The sequence below is a fragment of the Phyllobates terribilis genome, unplaced genomic scaffold (genome assembly GCF_046119375.1).
Source record: "Phyllobates terribilis strain yellow unplaced genomic scaffold, ASM4611937v1 Scaffold_5__5_contigs__length_657084704, whole genome shotgun sequence".
Classification (NCBI taxonomy): domain Eukaryota; kingdom Metazoa; phylum Chordata; class Amphibia; order Anura; family Dendrobatidae; genus Phyllobates; species Phyllobates terribilis.
The window spans coordinates 183,327,166-183,352,563 of NW_027362765.1; the positions used below are offsets into that span (position 1 = coordinate 183,327,166).

General features: G+C 43.5%; 1 protein-coding gene across 1 annotated transcript; it reads left to right on the forward strand.

Moving 5' to 3' along the window:
- The first annotated feature begins 5,215 nt into the window (after positions 1–5,215).
- On the forward strand, positions 5,216–24,171 carry NAGLU (N-acetyl-alpha-glucosaminidase). Its single transcript, XM_073683576.1, has 6 exons — positions 5,216–5,914; positions 15,640–15,787; positions 16,393–16,539; positions 18,609–18,694; positions 19,457–19,713; positions 21,774–24,171. Exons 1-6 carry the CDS (start codon positions 5,505–5,507, stop codon positions 22,982–22,984), a joined length of 2,259 nt encoding a protein of 752 aa, XP_073539677.1. The 5' UTR covers positions 5,216–5,504; the 3' UTR covers positions 22,985–24,171.
- Positions 24,172–25,398: the final 1,227 nt, after the last annotated feature.

A 25,398-nucleotide genomic window follows, 5' to 3' on the forward strand; every position in this document is an offset into this window, starting at 1 on the left:
TCCAGGAAGCAATTGCAGCTTGCTGGGCCTCCTCCATTCTCCTGCCCAGCTCCTGCACCTCATCTCGAAGGAATCCAGTATCCTCCAGGGACAGTTTCAACAGCATTCCCTCCAAGGTGAGGGGTGATGCACTCCTTTTGCAGGCCACAAGACGGAGCTTCAGGCTGACCTCTCTCCATCTTGCCTGCCGGGTGCTGTTTGTCTAGACTGCTGGAGACTCCACCCTGTCTCCCAGGTTTCTTCTCTCCTCTCCCTTTCGGGGGCGGTTCCATGGCAGCTTGCTGTCAGACACACCTAGGGGCGGCCCCCCCATCTTGATGGACACATCTACATACATGGTCACTGCTGCTCGGGGTGGGCCCCGCTTTTGGCGCCATTCTGGAACCCAGCCCACGATGGGAGGTGGTTTCTTGTTGTCTTTGGTCTCGCACATAATGGCGCCCGTTCTTCTGGGGTGGGCGCCACATTCAGTATACAACACAGTCTCTAGGCGCACAATACCTGGTGATAACGAGTGGGTTCATATCCTGTTCGTAACGCCAAGTATGACGTGCCCTCTGGGCCGTGGGGTACTCGGTCCTGGGCCGGTCGTTGCTAGGGGAGATGTCACAGTGGCTGTGACCCGGTCCGTGACCCAGGGCGGTCAATCAAAAGGGGTTATTTACAGAGGATTTATAGTTTTTATATACAGTTCGTGACGCCACCTGTGGTATGCGGCTAAAGGGAGCCGCCGCTGCGGAGCAGGTCCTCTGGAGCTGGTGTGAATGCAGCAGAGTTGGTTTAGCTCTCCAGGGAAGTGTGGATGTTGCTGCTATGGTGTAGTGCAGAGGATGGCGCAGATAATGATCACAGAGACAGTAAGGTGCAGTCTTCGGGGTTTACTCACGGTTTATTAGACTTCCAGTTACCAGTACTAGAGTAACTTCCCACGGTGTTCTGTGCTTACTCGGAGGGGTTCAGCAAACTCACAGGTCTCTCCGGAGTACGTAAAGGGACCCCCTTCTGTGTATTCCCTCTGGTCGTCTCCCTGCACCTCACACCTAGTGTTCCAATCCAGTGACCGCGGACCTTGCCGGGCGACGTCTTCTCTGTCCACTGGGTTCTCTATGGCCACCTTTCTGGTGATTAGATGTGGCTTGTGGCTGCAGTACCTGAAATACTACAGCCTCCGGTTTCCTAGTTGAGGCTTAAAGAACTCTGCTAGTTTAGGGACCGGTCCCCCTCTGTGCGACCTGACCCTTCCACCTCCTGGTAGATTCAGGTGTACGGGTGGCCTCCAGCACTAACCGTACCCCTGGGGTCCCTTCCACATTCCTGGAGCCTTTCCTGCTTCCTCTCTCTCTCCTCAGTCTTGGGCCTCTCTGGCTAGGCCCTCCTTCTATGCAGAGCTCCTACTCCCTCTACTTCTCCTCTCAGACTCCACTGACTGACTGAACTCTCCTAAGATGGCTTCTCTCTTTATACTATCCCTAACAAGAGCTCCCCTGACCTTCTTCCTCCACCCACACCCACTACATGGTCCCCCCTACTTTGGTTCCCCCCACTCCAGCCAGGGACAGGGCTCAGCAGGGAAGCGACACATCTTGCCCCTCCTGCTGGTCTGGGGTAGCATAGTGTTGGATGCAGGTGTTAGGGTCCCGGGCAGTACTCCTTCCTTACCTGAGAGTGAGATACCACACCTCTGGGTGAGATGCAGTACCTCTGTGGCGACTGAACCCACAGGGGCGCCACATTAACCCCTCTAGTTGCTGGATGCTTCTGGAGCACAACACTTCCTGTCTCCTGTGCTTGTGTTATTTCTAACAGTTGCTGGATGCTTTTAAAGCAACAGCACTACTTCTGCATGTCACACTAATTTATAGCAATTGGAGGGGAAACTACATTTAAGTAGAAAATCATCTACTGCTTGAGGGTATCCCCTGGGATCCAGGGAACAAAACTTCCTCACTTTCCTGTTTTCTCTGTTTAGGAACAGATTTATCTCCAGGAACCCCCTCGCATCCTATAATCTGTTTGAACACTTTTTGATTCAGTGTCCACACCCCCTTGTTTCACATCACCCAGTGTTGCCCAGTTCACAGCTCAGGCAGCCACAGTATAGGTCATAGGATCGGACAGTGACTGCAATCTCGTATAGCTTGGCGCCGCCGTATTTATGATGTGCAAGTGTCATGCTATGACAATTATACACCAGCAAATAAAAATGGGAGCTCCCAGCGACTCAGTTAAAAAGTTATATATATATATACACTGTATATATGATTAAAAAAAACACACACAACATTACACCATTTAATGTTATACAGTTATAAAAAAAATGAAAAAGTCCAAGCATTAAAAAAAGATAAAATTGTGACGCATTCCCTTCAAGAATGTTGAATAGGCCAGAGGGACATTTAAAATAATCTAAAGGATTATTCCCAAGATAGTATGTTATCCCTTGTGAATAAATAAGGGATAACTTACTGACTGATGGGCCCCCCACAAATCCTGAGAACGAGTATCTGGAACCCAAGCACCAAGGATGCCAGTATTGAATGAAAGTGGAGGTAGTACACATGCTTGACCTCTGCTCCTTTCATTGCACATGGGACTGAGAGAGAAAGTTGAGTGCTTTGCCATTTAGTACATTCAGACAATTAAATAAGCAGATGTTTAGCAAGTGTACCACCATTCCATTCAAGTCAGGGATCTGCACAGCCCAATATGCAGGTAACCGAGCACCATTTTAGGATCACTGGGTATAGGTGATAACTTACTATCTTGGGAATAGTGTTACACGCACGCCGCTAGGCCCAGATAGGGGCGAGACAGGTTACATGAATTCTTTGGAATCCTGGGGGAACAGTTACTCAGGGCGACCATAGATCATGTGCTGCAGCTACTCTCAGGCACACAGGGGTATTGACCCTTAGGCACAGACACACTTGATAAGAGTCCTCATAAGCGGTAGAACAGTAGCAATTAATAAGAAGCCGTACAGCCAGTGCAAGTTAAGTCTTATGAGCAACAGGCTCCAGTGACAAACAGTACAGTTTCCTTAGCAGCACAGTAGTTCACAGTCTTACCAGTAGTACAGGACAGCACAGTTCTAATGCAAAGGCACATTAATGAACACAGCATTCTTTACAGCACAGTGAGATAGAGGAGGGGGGAGGGTTTGCAGAGGGAGATGATCCTTGTGACACCATTTCTTCCAGACAATACTCTGCACTGCTAGTTCAGGAACTCTACCTGACCAATGCTTAGCTTCACTCCTGACTTGAATCCTTTTCACTTGCAGGGGTGCTTCTGTGAGATTCAGAACACACACACCACCTTTCTCCTCAGCTCCAGCCAGACAGTAAACGGCTTCCCCACAATCCCCCTGGGGCTCTGCTAAACCCTCCCTCTCTCCTGTGACTGTGTTAACCCCTCTATTTGCTGGATACTTTTGAAGCAACAGCACTACTTCTACATGTCACACTAACCCTATAAGATGGTTTCAAATCTTAACGAAATCTGTGGTAGCGTAAAATTCAGCATCTTACAGATTTAGCAAAGTGGATGGAAATTATAGAAATCTTATGCTCACTATTTTTTATGCAGCATAAACTGACTTACAATACATGTTTCAAATCAGCATTATGCCCATTTCTCTTATGTACACAGAGTTTTATGTGCAGATTTTCCCTATAGAATAGCATTACACACAAAAAATCCCTATGTAAAAACTGCATTTGGTGTTTATACTGCGGAAACGCACTAAAAACGAATGTAATCTGCACATAACTATCAAAGTTTTGTCAAAGCTAAATACCATGAAATAGTAAGAACAAAGCAGCTTTATTTAAAACATGACATACCAAAAAGACAAACCACAAAAAGGCATGTAAAAAAAAGTAACCTAATTTACTTAAGAGGTACAGAAATTCTGCAGGAAATCAGCAACATCAAAAACGCACAAATTACTCACTGTGGGAACATAGCCTTTAGTCCCATGACTCGACAAGAGTAAGAGCTCCATGTGCCACTGTACAGACACCGTTCACACTATACCAAGCTAGGACTGTTCTCAGGACCCTCTGTGTACACATCTGCAAATTATTTTTTTTATATACCTTTGCTGTTAGCATTGCTAAAAAATATTTTAAGTTAATATAACACTTGAAGGCCAAGTTCACATTAGAGTATGAAAAATCCTCAATTTTTCATCCAGAAAAAAGACAAATTTTCATCTGTATGTCCTTTTTTGACATTTATAAAAAAAAAATAAAAAATTATATATAAATATACACTCAAGACCCAATACAGCTTCCTATATTAGTAATTTAGTTGGATCCATTAAAAAAGGATGCCACAAGAGTGATATCTGTGTGGTATCCATTTTTTCTGATCACAGATTAAAATATATAAACAAGTTGAAGGGCTCGTGCAAACGACCGTATTTTCGGTCCGAGTGCAAGCCGCCAAAACACCAGATTGCACTTGGCCCAATGTTATTCTATGGGGCTGTACATATGTCCGATCTTTTTCCTGGGACTGAATCAGTCCTAAGAACAAAAATTGCAGCATGCACGATTTGCATCCGATATTCAGATTGCACTCAGCCATGCAAGTCAATGAATCCATGGGGAAAAAATAAAAAATAAAAAAATCGGACTTCACTCGGAAGACATCAGGGTCCGGTCCCATTTTCAAGGACTGACAGAACGAAGAAATTTTTAATTCCATCTTCTCCTTATCCGAGAAAATCAGATCACACTAAGATCAAACTCTGATCACAGTAATTAGCATAATCAGACTGATATTTGTCTGTGCAGAACGTTCATGTGAATGAACACATTGACTAGCGTTTCTCAGATTGCTGTCCGTGTGTGGTTTCTTTTCCACATGGAAAGAAACACATTGTGTGAACATACCTGAAGAATGAAGCTAAACCCCAGCCTGTTTTTCCGCTGTGCTATATACAGCACGGCGGGGTGTAGAAAACCAGAACTGACAGTCTGGATTAGCTACTACATACATTAAGCATAAAGGATTGCAAAACCTCTCTCCAGGCAATCCCCTGTAACTAACTAGAACCAGCCGCATTGTTGTCCCTACAACCTGTTCAAACAATCGCCCTCGCCTAATGAGACACTTTAAGAACCAATCATATCTCTGCAGTGTCCAATCATTCAGCGTCTGACAGTCCACCAATAGCACCATACTGCATGAGGCCAATGAGGCGCAGGGTCTCATGTTACCACAATCAGGAAATGTAAAGGTCTCCCTCAGCTGATCTGTAATGCAGATGCATCTTGTCCCAGTCTGGGGAAAGTCTCAGCAGTGGTCCACACTTGTAATTGCTCTGAACTATTAACTCTTTGGAGAACACAAATTCTTACAATTCAGTTCACGTTGCCTTCAAGTTATAGATGACATGGATGAAGGATCCAGGATTTAAGGAAGAACTCTTGCACGCTTGTGGTGGACAACATTGACTAAGATCCTTCCATGAGCATTTGATAGCAAACTAAAGGATGAACGTAGCGGAGCTGGCTTTGATTCTCCTGTCCTCTTTTGGTCTGATGGTTTCAGGAAAAGTTTTCCAGACTTTATCCCACCTTAAACCACAGTACAGGGATGTAGTACAGACAGCCGCTGTTCAAGATCTCCTTCATCGGTTGATTGGGGACCGTGCTGATGAGTTTGTGGTCACAGTAAACAGATCCTTGGCTGGAATTGATGGTCTGGACACTTACCAGCTGAGCTCGGTGGGTGCTGGGAAAGTGGCTGTTGTGGGCAGCAGTGGGGTAGCAGCTGCCACAGGATTCTACAACTACTTGAAATATTTCTGTGGCTGCCATATTTCGTGGTCAGGAGTCCAGCTACAAGTCCCATCACCTCTACCTAGAGTGCCTTCACCCATCACTGTGAAAACACCGAACAGGTAAGAAATATAAAAACAGCAATAAGTAGGCAAATAAATGGGACAATACCCATTGAGGGCGTATCACATGTCCTTATTTCATGCTCCGCTTTTTTTTCCCATTCATTAGCGGTCAGAAATGTATATTTTGTGTGTGCACTAAAATACTTACCAGTCTCCGTCTTTGGCCACGGCCTCATTATCAGTATTTGGTCAGTATTCAGTCAGTATTTTTTCTCTTGAGTGGGATACAAAACCAGGTGAGGAACAATCAGAGAAAAGGTATAATAGAAACAAGTCACCAGTTCTGCATTTATCACCCACTCCTGGTTTTGGCTTCCACTCCTGAGAAAAAGTACTGACCAAATACTGATAGTGGGGCCGTGGCCTTCTGTTTTTTTTCAGCGCTGCTCCCTTCCTTTCCTGGATCACGTGACCACAATTGTGAATGGCCAGCCGCCTCACACAGCATTTCCATGAACAGCAGAAATCACTTTCTCAATGTAAAGGTCCAGTTACACTACGCTATTGTAAGCGAGTTCCTAGATAATTGTGCAGTCCAAGGCTATGTGCCCACGATGCAAAAATGCTCCGGATTTTTCCTGAGCGTTTCTGCATCTCCCTGGCAGAAAAAACACATGCGGATTGTACATGCGGATTGTACATGCGGATTGTACATACGTTTTTCCTGCCAGGGACATGCTGGATGTGAAGCGTTCTTCACTTTCATTTCCGCATGCGGGTTGACAAGCGCTTTCCAAGCGATTTTAGCATCACTTGGAAAGTGCTTGACAACTTGGTCACACTATATAAATCCATGCAACCGGCATGGATTTATATAGTGTGACCCCAAAGAATGGTATAAAATAAAAAATAAATCTATACTTACCTTCCGATGGCCCCCGGAGTCTTGCTTCGCTCCGTCCTGGCTTGCCAGCAGCTGGCGGTACATTGAAGGACCTGCCGTCACATGACTATGACGTCAGCGCAGGTCCTTCAGTCCACCGCGATCTGCCGGCAAGCGAAGACAAGGAGACCGGGGGCCGCCAGTAGGTAAATATAATATTTATTTTTTATTTTATTCTTTTTTTTACAGGTACTATGGTACTTGGGTCCGGAGGAGAGTCTCCTCTCCTCCACACCCGGGTACCATCCGCACATTGAAACGCTTGGATTCCGCATGTACAGATGCAGTGATGCAGATTCCATGCGTTCCAATGCAAGTCAATGGCGGCGAAAACGCAGCGCTTCCGCAAAATAATTGGTAGTGTTGCGTTTTTTTCCGCAATGATAATCCACAGCGGAAATTTCCGCAGCATGTGCACAGCACATGCGGATTATCATTGGGGAACATGGCAGGCCTTCTACCAAGCGTTTTTTAAGTGTTTCTGCAGCGTTTTTGCCGCTGCGAGAACGCTTAAAAAATGCATCGTGGGCTCACAGCCTAAAAGGCTGCCGATCATCTGACAAAAGACCAACATTTCACCTGACGAACGAGTGTTTTCATTATTCGTCGGGTGAAATGATCATTTGTGCTGCACAAAAGATCATCATTCTCGAAAGCACATTATACTGTCTAAAAAGGACTCATGCTGAGGAGAATAATTTCCGCCTATCTGCACTGAACGATTTATTACTTATCATTCAGTGCGTATCTGGAGCGCAGACTGCCTGTGTAAACAGACTATTAAACCAGGGAAAGCCATATCATTGATGTAATCTACAAGGCCCAAGAGGTAAGGGGGCCCATTTCCAACTCTAATACACTGAAAATTGTGCTTTATGATGAGCTATTGGACTGCAAAGTGCCCATATATTGTTCTTGCACAGGGGCCCTGCAGTGTCTGCCAGTGTATTAAACGACTATCCATCAGCAAATACGTAACTGATCAAGGTTTGAGATTGGGTAATGAAAATGGATATTAAGTCTATAAGACTCAGAATGAGGCTTTCATATTCTTACAAGAAGAAAGGAACTAATGATGTGAACCAGCAAGAGAGAGCTACGGTCACGTGATGCAGAACAGTAGCAGCGCTGGAAATGGCACAAGACCAGATGGGGAAATTAAAAAAAAAAAAAAACTCTGCTTGACATCTATATAAGCATGTGGCCCTTTATTTTTCCTCCATATGCTCTTGATTACATTTATTTTCTATCAAATTTACAGCATTTGTTCTATAAAATTCGGATGAAGATAACAACATTTTGGCCTTGTTTCTAGGGGAGAATATCTCTACAATGACACCTGATGGAGCCTGTATGGCTCCACAGTGGCTTAATGCCATATATAAAAGTTCAAAGTGAAAGATGTTTTATCAATGTATAGCAATCTATAGACCATGTATAGCAATCTTTAAATTACAGGGGCTTTCCCATACAAATAGAATCAATAGATCTTGGAATAAAAATAAATTCCACTATTGGATGTGTGTTAAAAAATGTTCCTGTGCTGAGATAATCTTATAAATGTGCCCCTGCTGTGTAATGTCTGTGTAATGTCTGTGTCTGACTGTACAGGAACATGGTCTGATCATACCACAGCTCCTGGGCAGGGAGGAAGCAAAAGAAAGTATACAGACAGGACAGCACGGGATCACAGCTGCAGGTTTCTGTATGGAAAAATATGACGCACCCCCTGGGCCGTGGGGTACTCGGTGCCGGGCCGGTCGGTGCAGGGGATGTCACAGTGGCAGTCACCCGGTCCGTGACCCAGGGCGGTCAATAAAAGGGGATTCTATACTTTTTATAGTTTAATGATTGTGACGCCACCTGTGGTATGCGGCTATATGGGGCCGCCACTGCGGTGCAGATCCTCTGGAGCTGATGGTGACGCAGCAGAGTTGGGACAGCTCTCCACAGGTAGAGCTAAGCTCCAGGGCGGGGCAGTGATGTTATAGATGAGGTAGATGTTGCTGTGTAGTGCAGGGCGAGTGATGGCGCAGCAATTATTCACAGACACAGTGGGGTGCAGTCTTCAAGCTTTACTCACGGTTTTCAGACTCCCAAGTTACCAGCGCCAGGGTAACTGCCCACGCCGTTCTGTGTTCACCAAGGGAGGGGTTCAGCAAACTCCCAGGTATCTCAAGAGTACGTAACGGGACCCCAGTCTGTGTGCCTTCCTCGGTCGTCTTCGTGCGCTGGCTCTCACCCTACTGCCCTGCGCCTCGCAACCAGTGACCCAAGCCAGTAACCTCGGATCTTGGCGGGCAAACTGCAGTCCCCTGAATCCTGTGTGGCTACCTTTTCGGTGATTTAGTTGCGGCAATTAGCAACTACACACTGAAAGTACAGAAACCTCCGGTTTCTAGCTGAGCGTTGTAGTTCTCCACTAGTTTAGGGGCCGGTCCCCTCTGCGGCCTGATCCCTCCACGTACTGGTAGATTCGGGCGCACAGGTGGCATCCGCACTTCCCGTGCCCCTGGGATCCCCTCACTTCTGGAGCCTTCCTCCGCTCCCTTCCTCTTCAGCCTTCCCTCCTGGGCCTCTCAACTCAGGCCCGATCTTCCTGAGCAGAGCTCCGGCTCCTCTCACTGTCCTCCTCTGACTGAACACACTCTCTCAACATGGCTCCCCTTTTTATACACCTACTGAAGTGCTCCCCTAAACTACTTCCTCCACCCACACCCACTACATAGTTCCCTCTCCTTTGGTCCCCCCCCACTTCCAACCAGGTACAGGGCTCAGCATAGGCCAATGCATCTTGCCCCGCCTGCTGGTCTGGAATGGTGTAGTGTTGGATTCAGGTGGGTGGGTCCCGGGCAGTACTCCATCTTTACCTGAGAGTGGGATACCACACCTAGCTGGGTGAGATGCAGTACCTCTGTGGCGACTGAACCTTCAGGGGCGCCACAAAAACATTTCCGTGCTTGTTTTACCTCAAAGAATCAGCTGTGATCCCATGCTGTCCTGTCTGTATACTTTCTTTTGCTTCCTCCCTGCCCAGGAGCTATGGTATGGTCAGACCATGTTACTGCACGGTAAGACACATCCGTTATACAGGGGCACATTATAAGATTATCTCAGCACAGGAACATTTTTTAACATATTCAATTATGGAACTTATTTTTAATATAAGAATAATTAATCAAATTTACTTTTGTTTGTGGGCAAACCCCTTTAAAGCGGTAATCCAACTATTCATTAAAATAGCACAGGTGCGTGATACCTGCCTCCCGATCACACAAGCCGGCAAATATTTGTAGACATAACATCACCGCCCCTGTTCATCTCTTGATGTGGAACTAAGCAGAGCCAGATTACCCCTTTAACACACCATTGGGTCACAATACCCATTTCTTGTATCCTCTGATTTTCACACATTTATTGGTACAGAGTTTGTGTGTGTACTTATATAGATGTATCCTAATTCTTCTGATACACATGTTTAAGTAGATAATTCTTTGGTAGCCGAGTGAAGTGACACAAGACTTCCTTCTTCTTTCTGCACGTGATAATGCAGGCAGTCATATGCACGTTACTTCCTCCTTAGATTTTTCTTTGTCAGATAGTATTTTTGTTTTAAAAAAATAGGAATCAACTTTGCTGTCTCTTAAAGGAGTGTTCCACTCATTGCATCTGAATTAGACTAATGTAGGTAGGGACTAAATTTTGGTTCCCACGAACTTGAGAATTAGTGTCTTGGTGCTATTCTTGTAGAGATAACCACATGCGTCATCTGCTTCAGGGGAATTAATTTTAGTAAATACTTGTTTCCCATAAAATAATATCTCTTACCAATAATGATGGCAGAGAAGTGAGAGCAGTACAGGTTTCCCATGAGAAATCCATAAAACAAATGATATCAAGTTTTAGCAGCCACCGCCCCTGACGTCATTAATAGTCCACTGGGAGAACATCAAAGCCCGATCTCTACCATGGCATTCAATGGACCTGGGAGGCAGGGGTTATGACTTACATCAGTAACCCTTGAGGTCGACTAGCACCCCAAGTGAACTCCAAAGTATATCAAAGTATATTCATTCTTCTTTTAATTTAGGAATAAAGATTGCATGGGGTCACTTACTGAATTAATGCAGATGTGCCTCTATGGTATTGAGGGAAGGTAAAGAATGCCCTCATAGTGTCAGCTAGTGTTACATCTAATGAAAGGCAGACTTGTTGACGTATGGTTTATATTAAAAAAGGAAATAAACAAAAAATATATGTATTTTTTTACTATGGTTATATCATTTTATGCACATATAAAGACCTATTCATACATAGTGTAGGCATACTCCAATCTCTTTGGATGCCTTGGATTTTATGATGACCTGTTGTCAATGCCTAAGACGTCATTAAAAAAAAAGTTGAGTATTGGGTTGAAACTCATCTACATATCAGTTCACCTTTATGATTCCTAACCTATAAATTGTCACTAAATCTATGCTGCCAAAGTTGATTTTTATCTGAGCGTGGTCCGGTGCTTAAAAACACCAGAGAAGATTCAGACCCCTGCAATGTTATATTGGTCTAGGGCTACATGAAATCACGGTGTCGCATTGCGACCTGCGACCTCTTGGGACTGCGACCAGTTCACAAATGTTTTCTAATGTGTTGGATTTTCTGTTGTAAGTCGCATGCGACACACTTGCCATATTCTTCCATGCAAGCCGCATAAGAATTGCGATTTATGTGCTACTTGTCTGAGAATTATTGTAGCGAAACATGTCACTGTTTCGCCCTAGCCTTACAGTCAGCCACTTTAGCCATTGCACTAATGCCTGAGTAGTCATTTCTCTGCTACTCCAGAGGGTTGAGGATGAAGGGATGGACATAGATTTGGCAAACCAATGCAGCTGCATATGAGCCAAAAAGCCCCTGACACATATATGTGCATTATGATGAGATATTGGACTGCAACGGGCCCATCTACTGTTACTGCACAGGGGCCCTCTTATATCTGTGGCCGCCCCATTGAAAATGGCTGTAAACCTTCAGGGCTTACACGATAAAAATATGTCCAAAGCACTGCAACTATGGTATGCACATTCATTTAACAAATCCATTGTAGTAATGGGACATCTGGAAGGGTTAGCCGTAACTTCCTGGCCTCCTGCTGGTCATAATAGCCTGACGTCTTTTAAGGATTTTATTGACATCTGGAGACAGATATTGCCTCTCCAAATGCTGTGGTTTAAAGCTATAAATTTACACTAAGCATTCAATAAACACGCAAGTCTAAGATTGTTCATTATAGAAGTTACAATGTACTTTAAATGAATAAAAACCTTAATGCAGTCATCCAATATGGATAAACCTCATTGCTGCCCTTACCCCGCAAGGCTGACAGCAGCAGATGCCAAGCACAGTATGGGCACAACCACAGTCCAGTGCAGACACATGGGTGAACGTTGGAGCGCTAAGTGCTGATTAGAAGGGACAGAGACAAGTCCATAAAAGCAAATGGAACTAATACAGGGTTTGCGGTGTGATCGCATGAATTCAAGTAGAAAACTAGGACTAGAAAGTCAGATTAAACAAGGAGAGTGCTGGTAGGATGAGGGCAGAAGCACGTGACTGATTGTGGAAGAATGATCTGCACACCCTGATGATGTATAATAAATGTACTGTGTTAGGCCAGGGTCACATTGACGCGCCCGCCGGGCCGTGGGGTACTCGGCAACCCGGGCCTTCTTAGATGGTTAGAGGGGGGGGGGGTAGGATATCACGGTGGCTGGCCCGGTCCGTGACCGGCGCGGTCAGCAAAAAGGCTTGTTGGGAGTTTTTGGGTTATAGGATAAAGGAAAGGGGTATGTTCGTGACGCCACCCGTGGTGTCTGGTGAGGATCACCAGCGCTGCGACAGTCCTCTGAGGCCGGTGTTCGGACAGCTTAGTTGGTACGACTCCCCACAGGTGGAGCGAGGCCTCAGGGCAGAGTAGTGGTGTGTAGAGCGATGGCTTGTGCAGTGCCGCGGAGGAAAGAACAGACAGAGGCAGTAGTTGAAGTCATCCGAGTCTTTACTCACTTTGATGTTTTATCAGCTGCAAAGCTTCTCTCTGCTGTCACACGGCGAGCTGCGGCCGCCAGGGTGGGGTTCAGCACTCTCCAGGTAGTTCAGGAGTACCTATCAGCACCCCACACTAGTGTGAACCTCTCTTGCTTGTCTTCTCCCACCTTGTGTCCCCCACTGGGTCCCGTACGAGTACTGCGATGTCCCTTGTGGGTAACGTGTAGTTCCCGGACCGACTGTGTGCCCTTTTTGGTGACTGGTGGTGAGAACGTGGCGTAAGGCCGGGTCCCTCTGGATAAACTCAGATTAGGGCATACAGGTGGCGACTCCGCTCCGTCCGTATCCCCCTGGGATCCACTAAGCCTCCGGAGTTTTCCGACAGAGACGTGAAGTACAAAGTCAGATAATCGGGGACCGGTACCCCCTCTTGCGGCAGGGTCCCTCTGGCTAAGCCACAATGAGGTATACAGGTGGCGACTCCGCTCCGTCTGTACCCCCTGGGTTCCTTTCGCCTGTGGAGCCTATCTCCTCTGCTCCCCTCCTGGGCCTTCTTACTTGGACCCTGACCGGGGACAGAGCCAGTTATAACTCTGCCCTGCTGCCCGTCTCGAGGCCTGAGACCGGGGACCGTGGACCCTCAGCCGACTGCAGCCTTGTGCTGACTTGCCGTCCCAAGAGCCCACAACCAAAGACCTTGTTATTAAAATGGCCTCCAGTTATATAGAATTCTAGTTAAGTGCTTAGGTAAGTGCTTCCTCCACCCTCACTCACTACGTGGTTCCCCCTCTCTTTGGTTCCCCCCAACTCCTCTATCCAGGCCCGGGGCAGCACTACGGTGCATTTAGGCCCCCTACAGAACTGGAGTGGTGTAGTGTTGAGTGTGTGGTTTGGGGTCCTGTGTAGTACTCCATCTTTACCTGAAAGAGGAGATACCATACCTCTATCTGAGGTGCAGTACCCCTGTGGCGACTGAACCCTCAGGGGCGCCACAACATTACCGTATTTTCTATTATCCGAGATAATCTTTCTGACTACGCTAATCACACTCTGGTATCATGATCAGAGTGTGATCGGATTTTCTCAGATGAGAAGATGGGAAAAAAAATATCTGTCAGTCCATGAAAATTGGACCACACCCAGATGTTGTCCAGATGAGTGCAGCCTGTTTGTTTTTTTTCCCACAGATTCATTTCCTTGCATGGCCGAGTGCGATCCAAATAGTGGATGGAAATCATGAATGCTGCTGTCTGAGGAAAAAATCGGACATGTGCAGCACCCCATAAAGTAACATTGGTCCGAGTGCAATCCGATAATTGGTCGGATCGCACTCAGACTGAAAATATGGTTGACTGCATGAGCCCTTATGATGATGTATTTCTCTGTTGCCAGTGGCATACCGCCAGTGGCGGCAGGCCTCGCCACTGCTATGCACCCCGTGAGCCAGTGGGGTCCGATGTCAGCACCCGAATCAGGCTCCTCCTCCGCCCCAGCACTGCCCGCACAGAACGATGGGGGTGTGAGCGTCTGCTGACACTCCATCCTTCATCATCATTGCTTGCGCTGATGACCGGAGGGGGGGCTCCAGTTGTCAGCGCGAGCAATAATGCTGGAGTAGGGAGAGTCAGCAGACACTTCCACCCCCATCATTCTGCCTTGGAGTCTAAGTTTCAGAGCAGTGGGCACGATGACGTCATTACAGGGCGCCCGCTGTTCTGACATATGCGGCGCTTTACATCACAGGCTCAGCAGACCAGAGCATCGGGTGGAACGAGGAGAGGTGAGAACGTCATTTTTTTCCCACTCCTGAGAAAAAATACTGACCGAATACTGACCAAATACTGATAGTGGGGCCGTGGCCTTAGTATGGGTATGACTCTTAAAAGGGTATTCCTGTTATAAACCCCACTGATTACTAGACAAACAATAGTTTTCGTGATGCGCAATTGGCTGAAATAGAAAGTACCATACAAACATGTGTCTGACTCTCCTTCATTTCTTCTCCCCTCCACAGCCCGGAGTAACTGGTTTTTCCATTTTAGTCATTGTTTTACGAAAAACACCACAAAAAAGCACATTATGGGTAACGTCCAGACACAGTGTGAAGAAAAAATTCTGTGATTTTTCATAAAAAAAGTTGCATGAAACCGCTCTTAGGGATGTATATAACGGGTTTGGTAGGCAATGTTCATTGTTATGGAGTCCACATCAAATTACATGGAATTCATGAGTGGAAATATTGTGTATGCTGTATTATGGATGTCTCTTCCTCTATGGTGGCATATAATGCCTCATGGAGGTACCATATGGCAAAATACAGACTGTGTATGGCTCCGTAGTATTGAACTCTGTGTGCTGCCCTACAAGGTCTATGGGTACAGCGTTGCCATGAGCATAGACCCTAACTCCCCTAAACTGTGCTGACCCTTACATGGCTGCCGCTCAGATCTACACTTGAAAGCTACAATAGTTTTTACTATATTTCTGGCTACCAGCCTTAATTTTGTACACACTATTGTCTCATGTGGTTATACAGGGCTGTCTTTCTGTGTTTTCTGTATCTTGTGCCTTAATGTATTTTATCGTAGTACTTTATGAATAAAAATGATACTTTTTTACATTTCTCGGATCATATGCTCCTTCAGTGTTCTTTGTAGTTTCATGCATTGTTTATAGAGGGATGCATCTTGCTGTTTTGAGGATTTCTATATGTGTATATCGCACAGATCTATACTGCCTGTTTCCACTGTACGTAAATCATATCGTACGTAAATCAGACTTTCTTTTTTTTCATAAGGTTTCGTTACTATCAAAATGTCTGCACCTCAAGTTATTCATTTGTCTGGTGGGACTGGGCTAGATGGGAGAAGGAAATAGACTGGATGGCGCTGAATGGAATCAACATGCCTCTCGCATTTACAGGCCAGGAGGCCATATGGCAACGGGTAAAACCCCCTATCCTGATATCAAATGGCGAGAAAAGATTATATGTGTGAATGTATGTATATATAGACCACAATGGCATTATGTGATTATTCTAAGTTACACACACCTCCACTTTTTACCACTAGGTGGCACTACATGATTATATCTGAATTGTATGTAGATGGCCGATACTGCTAATTCCTGACCGATGGCTGGTACATTATTCTTGATTCAAGACACATCTGTTACAAATCTTGACAACTGTCTTATTTAGCTCAGATAAAATGTTTTACTGCATTTTTTTATTCTTTGGGACTGTTCTCGATTATATGGACTCAGATGGTCTCCAGGTGTTTGCTCATGTGTGGGGTATGACATGAGCAGGTTTTTTTTTTAATTCATATAGAAATACTTCCCAAAAGACCTTACACACTGTATACAATACTTTGAGAAGTGTTGGTAGCTCCGTTTATTAATTAAATCTCTGATTTATTAATTTCTGGCCCAATATCCATTATATATAAATTTTGTCCATATAACAAGCTATGGCAAAGTGGTAGAACCTGATAATTATTTGACTATTGGACCTGTTATTCTTAAAGGTATTTTTTCCCCCTAATTTTAGGTATTTTTGACTCTGGGATTAAACCAGTCGGAGATTGATGACTTTTTCACGGGTCCTGCATTTCTTGCCTGGGGTCGGATGGGAAATATTCACACTTGGGGTGGTCCGTTGTCCTCCAACTGGATGCAGAATCAGCTCTCCCTGCAGGTAGATAATCCATGTGCGCTGACATGCTGAGGCTGGGGAAAATCAGAAGCTGAACATTTGTGTTCTAGCCTTTTAATAAACTGAACAGAAATGTGATAAAATTTGATGTTAATCTATTTCCAGATTTTATGTACTAACGATTAATATTATAGAGAAACTGTTAGGTTAGGAGATGCAATGTGGTCCCAACTAGTATTGTTAGGAATAATTTAAAATTGTTCCATAGCTTTAAAAGAATTGTGATCTACCAAAGCCATAATTATATAGGCATTCTTATATCATAAGCATCTTGAAGCAACCTCAGGCTTAAGGTACTCACATACGTTAGAGAAACGCTTGCTGACCATCCTATGAGAAAGAAGAATAGGCATATTGGATTTCAACATGTCCAATCCTTTTGTTCCTAAGGAAGATAAGCCGCTGCCAATGGTGTCTAACAGTGACTTACTTCTCTTACTCCTCTCATCGAAGTGTGAATGCGAATAACTGTCAGCCTGACGCTACCTTAAGTTGTGTAGCCACCATACAATAACTGATGGCTGGGCACTCATTTGACTGTCGGCTTTCTCTCCTGACTCCACCCATACTCCCCTTAACACTTATGTGTTTTTAAAGGGGAGAGTGCAATAACAACATGTGAAGCAGTGAGAGGGATCATATGCGAATGACAGTATACTGTATATCCTCCAGGATAAGCATAGAAGCATTTTGAACCCGCTGGAGTGCATTACAATCACAGACACAGCTGAGATTGCAGTGCAGAGTAAAAGTAAAGTTTGAATTTAGTCAAGCTATTTGTCTAAGTTGGATTTAAGAAAAACCGGCATGGGCTTTTATTCTTGGAGTGGGCTACAGGATGGCAGTGGGGCGGTCCACTCCCTCCAGCCCGGGTCCTACAAGTGGCTCATGGCCACAGTTTCCTTTTAACAACCTGCAGTAAAGGTTTGGGTGTGTCAGTGTTGGGACTGTTAGGAGCATAGCAGGAAGCTCTCCAAGTTTGTGTGAAGCTGAACACAGTCCTGTGAAGGCAACATATCTTATGCACCCTAAGTGACACGGTGCGGCTGTCTCCCACGGCAATAGGTTTACACGGACTGTGTGGATATCCCGGCTGCGATCCGAAGGACAGCCTTTGCTTTTAAGTTGTGAGTTTTGCCAAATAAAGCCGTTTAAGTTGGACTTTCCTTGGGTCACAGCCTCATTACTGCACAGTGTGAACACTGCCGCACTACAAAGGCTAAGTATTAAAATGTACACTGCCTGACACTTTCTTCACTGACATCAGTGTAAGCAGACTGTAAACTAGAGTCGATCCACTTGAACACTGTTTTTAATGCTCACTTATGGGCAGAAATCGGTCTGTCTAAATGAGACTGTGTACACCTACAATCAGACAGTCTAATAAGTAAATGAAGCACACTGGACTGGAATGCTACAAAGGGTCAGTCCGATCTGATCAAGTGATTGCTTATTGCTAGACTATATCATCACTTTATTATCGGGGACCCACACTGATCCCGAGAATGAGGAGGTTGTAACACTGATTTAGCAATGTGTCCTCTTTAAAGTCATGTCCTTGTTGTTTAGGGCATTGCTGCGCAGGGAAAGAATGAAGAGGCCGCAGCTATAAAGCAGCGCTAGTGGGGGTCTCACAAGCCTGATCCCGCTGATCATAAAGTGATAACGTCACTTGCCCTAACTATTTGCCATGACTGTATCAGGTTTTGATAATAATCTTTTTATTTATATGGCACCAACATATATTCCGCATCGCTTTACAATTCAGACAATTTGCAGACATTATGGACACTGTCCCTATTGGGGCTCACAATCTAGGTTCCCTATCAGTATGTCTTTGGAGTGTGGGAGGAAACGGGAGAACCCGGAGGAAATCCACACAAACATGGGGAGAACATACAAACTCCTTGCAGATATTGTCCTTGGTGGGATTTGAACCCAGGACCCCAGTGCTGCAAAGCAACAGTGCTAACCACTGAGCCGGGTTTTGATAACCCTTCGAGCATAATTGAACCTGATGATAAATGCATTTATTTCATGTTAAATCTTAGAACAAGATTGTAGAGAGTATGAGATCTCTCGGAATGATCACGGTGCTGCCTGCATTTGCTGGACACATCCCACAAGGTCTGCTAAGGTAATTCATCACTTATTGTTGAGTTGTCTATTCTACACTGCTCTGAAATAACAGATATGGCCAAATGACAAGATAAAGTAATGTATATAATTAAAGGGTTGTCCACTTTTGCAGACATTTTTTTTCTTAAGTGCATATATTTGGGGCTAAAAATTATTTTTTGCTTCATTAAATGTTTTCAACCGTTTCGTTTTTACAGGTTCTTAGTTTCCCTGCTCATTGAACTTTGATGTGGTCTGTCGTCGTAAATCTGCTGAGAAGAGCTCAGAAAAAGACAGATAAAACTCTACTGTTAAACTGTCCTGATTGTAAAACTCAGGACAAGTCCTAAAAACATGCATTTAAGTAAAAAAAAAAATGTCCCCAAAGGGGCAACTCATTTAATAATGATAGTATGACTGTGAAATGTTGCTATACAAACTTTTTAAGAATGACTGGTAAGATAGTTGAGGTACCTAATGGAATTTTAACATGTTGCAAAGGGAAGACTCGTGTATATATTGTTATCCCGTCTATCTCTTTGCTCTGAGATGGGGATTAGCCCCAATGGTCCATTCATCTTGTAGTGCCAACAAGGACTGCCATACCTGGCTTTGACTCTTTCTACACACTGAGAAAGTCCACCTATGGACGCCATGTCTTCTTTTTCCAATCAGGTTCCCTTTCATTCTTGTTTCTCGTTTTTCACACTCACGGCATTAAAAACGCTATAAAGGGTGGTCAAAGTTCAATTTCCTCATTTTACTTTTATTGTTTTTACAGAATATTTCCTAAAATCAATGTGACAAGACTTGGTGGATGGAGCAACTTCAATTGTACATACTCGTGCAGTTATGTACTAGACCCGGAGGATCCCCTTTTCCAGAAGATTGGAGGGCTCTTTATGACTGAGATAATTCGGGAATTTGGAACTGACCATATTTATAATGCAGATACATTCAACGAGATGACCCCAACCTCTTGTGATCCAGCCTATTTGTCTTCAATCAGTAGTGCCATCTTTAAGTCCATGGTTAATGGTATGAGTTTAACCTACTAATTAGTATATTCTTTTTTTCTTTTTTTTTTTATCTCGTGTACCACTCAAGAATTAAAGATACTAAAGGGGTTTTCCTTAGGATAGATCATTAGTATCAGATTGTGGTGGTTTTACAGACAGCATCCTCCGCAGTCAGCTGTTTTCAACTCTTAAAAGCTGGAGCTGAAAATAACTGATTAGTAGCGATGCTGGACACCCACTGATATGACATTGATGACCTATCCTTGGGCTAGGTCAGCAATATTAGAAGCATGTACAACACCTTTCTACACCAGGGGAGCCTGTAATCTCAGATTTCATTTACTAGGCCCAATATAGTTCTATAACCCTTTTTAAGTTACTATATTTATGAGATTTGAAAAGCAGGATATATATTTGTTTTCCCATTTTAGTACATACAGATAAATTCCCAATACAGCAAAACACTTTTCACATTCAAAGGAACCTGTCATGTTGTATACGCAGTCTGATCAATGACTAGTGTGGCATAAAGGAGAAACTTTATCCATTAAAGTTCTTGGTGCTTGTATACATATGAGTCCAGTGGACAGTCCTACTAGTGACTGACAGTCATACAGAGAAGACTGTCAATCACTGAATAGGACCGCCCACTGGACTCATATGTCTACAAACACCAGAATTCCATGAATAAAATAGAATTTTTACGGAATATTTTCCCCGTAAAATCTATAACAATCTGATCAGCTACTCCTCTGTATAATATCCTGCCTGCAGCTCAGATACCATTTTCAACATAACCGGTTCCCTTTAAAGTCCTCCTTGCAGCAAATACCGTGAAGTTAGCCAGACATAAAACAGTCACATTTATCAATAGGTATGCACAATGTGAGAACTTTTCCACCATTGCATATTGATATTTCACACTCATACCTGAGGGCCAGCCTAAGTTCTTTAAAATCCACAGGGCCAATATATAGATCACAACTTCACTGGTCCTTCCCAGTTCTAAAACCGAGAACACAACGACAAGAAGAACCATAAGCAAAACTTCAGCTGTAAAATGGATTTTATTCTACTTATAAAAACATTTTTTTAAAAATATAGAATCAGTTTCTCAATCATCTGCCCAGTGACTGGTGGGTGGTTCTAAGCAAAGCAAGTGCCATGGATGTTGTCAATAAAATCTGCCAAAAGCTTCCTCCTCCTTGTTACTTGATTTTGCCTGCACTGCGGTGACTTCAATGTGTCCAGACTGACATGCTGTCAATCAACACCCATGGGAATGAGTAATGGAGGCTTTAGTGATGACAGCTGGAGCACTTGCTTGGCTTGGGACCACCCAATGGACATTTTCGACCTGGATTTGCACAAAAATGTTGTGACATTTCAAGCCGTTTTATGCTAGAATTCTGGTAAAAACTGCTTAATGATTCTGTCCCCAAAGATTCATTTTTCTAGGCAAAGTTGACCAGTAGTAAAAAGTATATTTTTACCTGTATTTGAGTGTACTTTTCGGCATGGTCATTGGTATTGGTTTAGTAAAGAGAAAAATCTGCCTTCCTTAAAGCCCAGGATCAAGAAGCATTAGACCACATTGTTAATTGCAAGATGATAAAATATAACTAATATGTAACATATGAGATATTATGTCATTACTCAATCACCTTATGCAATACATACTACACTTAAGGCCTCTGTACACATTAGACTAAAATTGCCCGAATGCGCCAATATTGGCGGGATCACTAACAGTCAAATGAGTGAGTATGGCGGCCTCCCCACTCTCCCTGACACATGATTTCGGGAGAGATAAGTCAGGCAATTAGATTTTTATTCTCCCGAACCTTTCATTATTCAGGAGATAAGCTGCTGTCAGAGTTGTCTGGCAGAGGCTTTCTCTACTTTCCCCATTGATAACTAATATCTATTTGGCTGAGCTAAATGTTCATGTGTCTGGGGGAGTCGGAAGAGATAACTGTTGGCCGAATGATCATTTGTTCCATCAGCTATCTAATGTGTATGGCGGCCATCAGTGTTTTTTACATCTTAAACTAACATTTTGTTTTTATCTGTTTTTAGTGGATCCTGGAGCAATCTGGTTATTGCAGGGCTGGTTGTTTGTTAACAATCCTTCATTCTGGAAGCCAGCACAGATTCGCGCACTACTTCACGGGGCACCCATTGGTAAAATAATTGTCCTTGACTTGTTTGCAGAGACTTCGCCTGTTTATCAATCAACAAAGTCTTTCTTTGGGCAACCATTTATTTGGTGCATGTTGCATAACTTTGGTGGCAACCATGGTTTATATGGAAATGTTGACACTGTCAATTCTGGGCCCTTTGAGGCCATGAAATTCAATGGCTCCACCATGGTTGGAACAGGACTGACCCCAGAAGGGATTGAACAGAATGACATGATATATGAACTGATGAACGAGATAGGTTGGAGATCCGAGCCCCTTAACCTTACTGAGTGGATCTTAGGTTATTCCACTAGACGTTATGGGCAGAAGAACCTCAATGCTCTGACTGCATGGCAGCTTCTTCTTAGAAGTGTCTACAACTGTACCCAACATTGGAAAGACCATAATCACGCCCCTCTAGTAAGACGACCATCTCTTAAAATGAACACAGAAGTCTGCTACAATCAAAGCTACCTCTTTGAAGCTTGGAAGTTTATGCATTTTGCTGCTCCCTCCCTGTCAAAGAGTACCACGTTTCTTTATGATCTGGTGGATGTAACTAGAGAAGCTGTGCAGCAGTTGGTGACTCAATATTATATAGACATCAAAACATTTTATGAGAGTGAAGATCTTGAAAAACTTATGACTGCAGGTGGTGTATTAGTTTACGACCTTCTCCCTGAACTTGATGATCTCCTTTCCAGTCAACCCCAGTTTTTGCTTGGCAGATGGTTGAAAGATGCCAGTAAAATGGCAGTAACTCCAGAAGAGGCTTTCCTTTATGACATGAATGCTCGTAACCAGATCACTCTTTGGGGTCCAACTGGCAACATTTTGGACTATGCTAACAAACAATTTGGTGGGCTAGTTCAGGATTATTATTCTGAACGCTGGAGTCTATTTCTTTGGTGCCTGATTGAAAGCCTGAATACAGATCAACCCTTCCACCAAGAAAAATTCAATCAGGCTGTATTCAGCGTAGAGAAGGCATTCATCTACAATGGCAAGCAATATAGTTCAACTCCCACTGGGAACACAATAGATATTGTGAAAAACATATTTATAAAGTACTATCCAAAAGCAGTAAAGGTACATGAAGAAAAATAAACCACAATGTCTCATACTTCTAAGAGGTAACACAAACTTCTAAGGGAAATTTTGTACTCTTTTTTTTCATATTTTTTTTTAGTTACTGTGGTAAATATGGATTACAATCATAATATGTATATAAAAAAAACTGTTATTCAAGATATGCAGGTTAATAAAAAAAAGAATATTTCTACTTCTTCTAAGGTTTCTTTTTACCAATCTATCTGGTGAAAACACTAATGTAGTTTGATACAAAATCACATACATTCCTATTGTTATAATACTGACACTAAATCAGTGTTCCCCAACCAATGGCTCGAAGTACTTTATATCCTGGTGGGATCAGAGATATCGTCATTTTTTTTTTTAGCTTTGACACTAGCGTCAAGTTTATTTTATCAACAGCTAATACTATGGAAGAGTTACGTCATATCCTCAATAGACTATTTCCATATCGAGTGTGGCTCTACTTGCTCGTAAGTTAAAAAGATTGAAGACCTATGTACTAAATGTCTCCTCTGTTAATAAGTTCTTTATAGCTGAGGTGTAGTGGGGAATATTTGCTTTGACTGCCATGGAGGGAGCCAACAAGCCACTGTGCCTTGGCAAGTGTATTTAGATACAGGGGTAGAGGAGCAAAATTACATTTTGGCCCAGAGGAAGGAAAGCTACACCTCTGCATATTAGTGTACTTACATTGCGGACATTACAGTATAACTGGAAATAAAGGATACAATTGCAGAACCTTTATAAAATTGACTGCTGAATAATATCCTGTAGTTACAATTTCAGTCTAATTGTTCGTTCCCTTTAACACATATGGAAATCCATATTAACTGTACTAAACCCATTTCTAGCTTGATTGAGGAAGGGTTTCTCTGGTCATTCACTTAGGATAGGTCATCAATACCAGATCGGTGGGTACCCAACACCCGGCATCTCCGCTGATCAGCTGTCATCAACTCCATTTGGTGGCTGGATGTACATATTGAATGGAGTTGAACTGGCAGTATACTAACAAGTACTTCACATCAGCTCCTATTCACTTGAGAACCCACCTAATACTGACATATAGTTCCACTTATTACTGCAGTTAAAAACCCAAATAATTACTATACACTGCTTAAACGGAACCTATCATCAGGTTTTCCCAATATAAAGTATGGCCACCACCTTTAAAGGGGTATTCCCATCTCCAAGATCCTATCCCAATATGTAGTAGGTGTAATAATAATAATAATAGTAAATGCCTCCAATTAGAAATGTAGTATATTTTTTCTGATTCACTGTCTCTCTTTCCTCATGTGCAGGCGTCGTAGGACCTTAGGTATCCATGGTTATGTCCACTGATAAAGTCACAGTTAGTTAGCTAGTTAATGGCCGTAACCATGGATACCGAAGGTCCTGCGATGCCTGCACATGAGGTAAGAGACCTAGCGAATCAAAAATACTATACTACATTTCTAATTGGAGGTATTTGCTAATATTATTATTATTACACCTACTACATATTGAGATAGGGTCTTGGAGATGGGAATACCCCTTTAAATCCTCTTGTTCAGTATTCTAGAATGCTGTATGTAAGTCCCCAATCCACCCTGCACATCATAAAAATAACTTTAAATTATACCCCCCTGAGGTCCAGTCCCATTGACTTCGCTGGTCTTTATCCGTCCTCTCTTGTCACAATCGCCGTCCTCGTATCCTACTTCATCCACATAGTGTCCCATATGGTGCTCCTGCGCATGTGCACTTCACTCTGCCCTACTGAGGACAGAGGAAAGTACTGTAGTGCGCATACACCTGCTTTACTTACCGGACATCGGCACACTTTGGCCTTTCCCGGCTCATGTGCAATACAGTACTTTCCTTTGCCCTCTGCAGGGCAGAGAGAAGTGCGCCTGCGCAGGAGCGTGATGGAGGACACTATGTGCATGACACGGTATGCATCATTCACATGAAGCAGTGAAGGAGGACGGTGATCATAAGAGGAAAGGAGGCATTAGATGAAAACCAGAAACGCCCATTGGACTGCAATGTATGTGGGTATAATAAAAGGGGATTTTATTATACCCCTTTATTATTTTTGGGGATTGAAGTCCTGCAGATTCCCTTTAAATCTTATTCACAATGCTCGTACTGTAATACGGCAATGGAAAATCTGCTGTGTTTACACTACATGGGAACATAACCTAATAATGCAAATCACGGTGCAGTCAGAAAATGTTCCTAATGATGTGATTTTGCATTTCGACCTTTTTGTTGACTGATATCTATACCAAATGTCCTCATTTGGTAGTTTGACTTTTTATTTTTACAGTTTCAATTTCAACTGTTTTAACTATATTCTAGTAGTTTTCATACATTATACTGTTTCTTAAGATGTTAATTTAATTTTTAAAATCTGATTAACTTAATCACATGATACATGT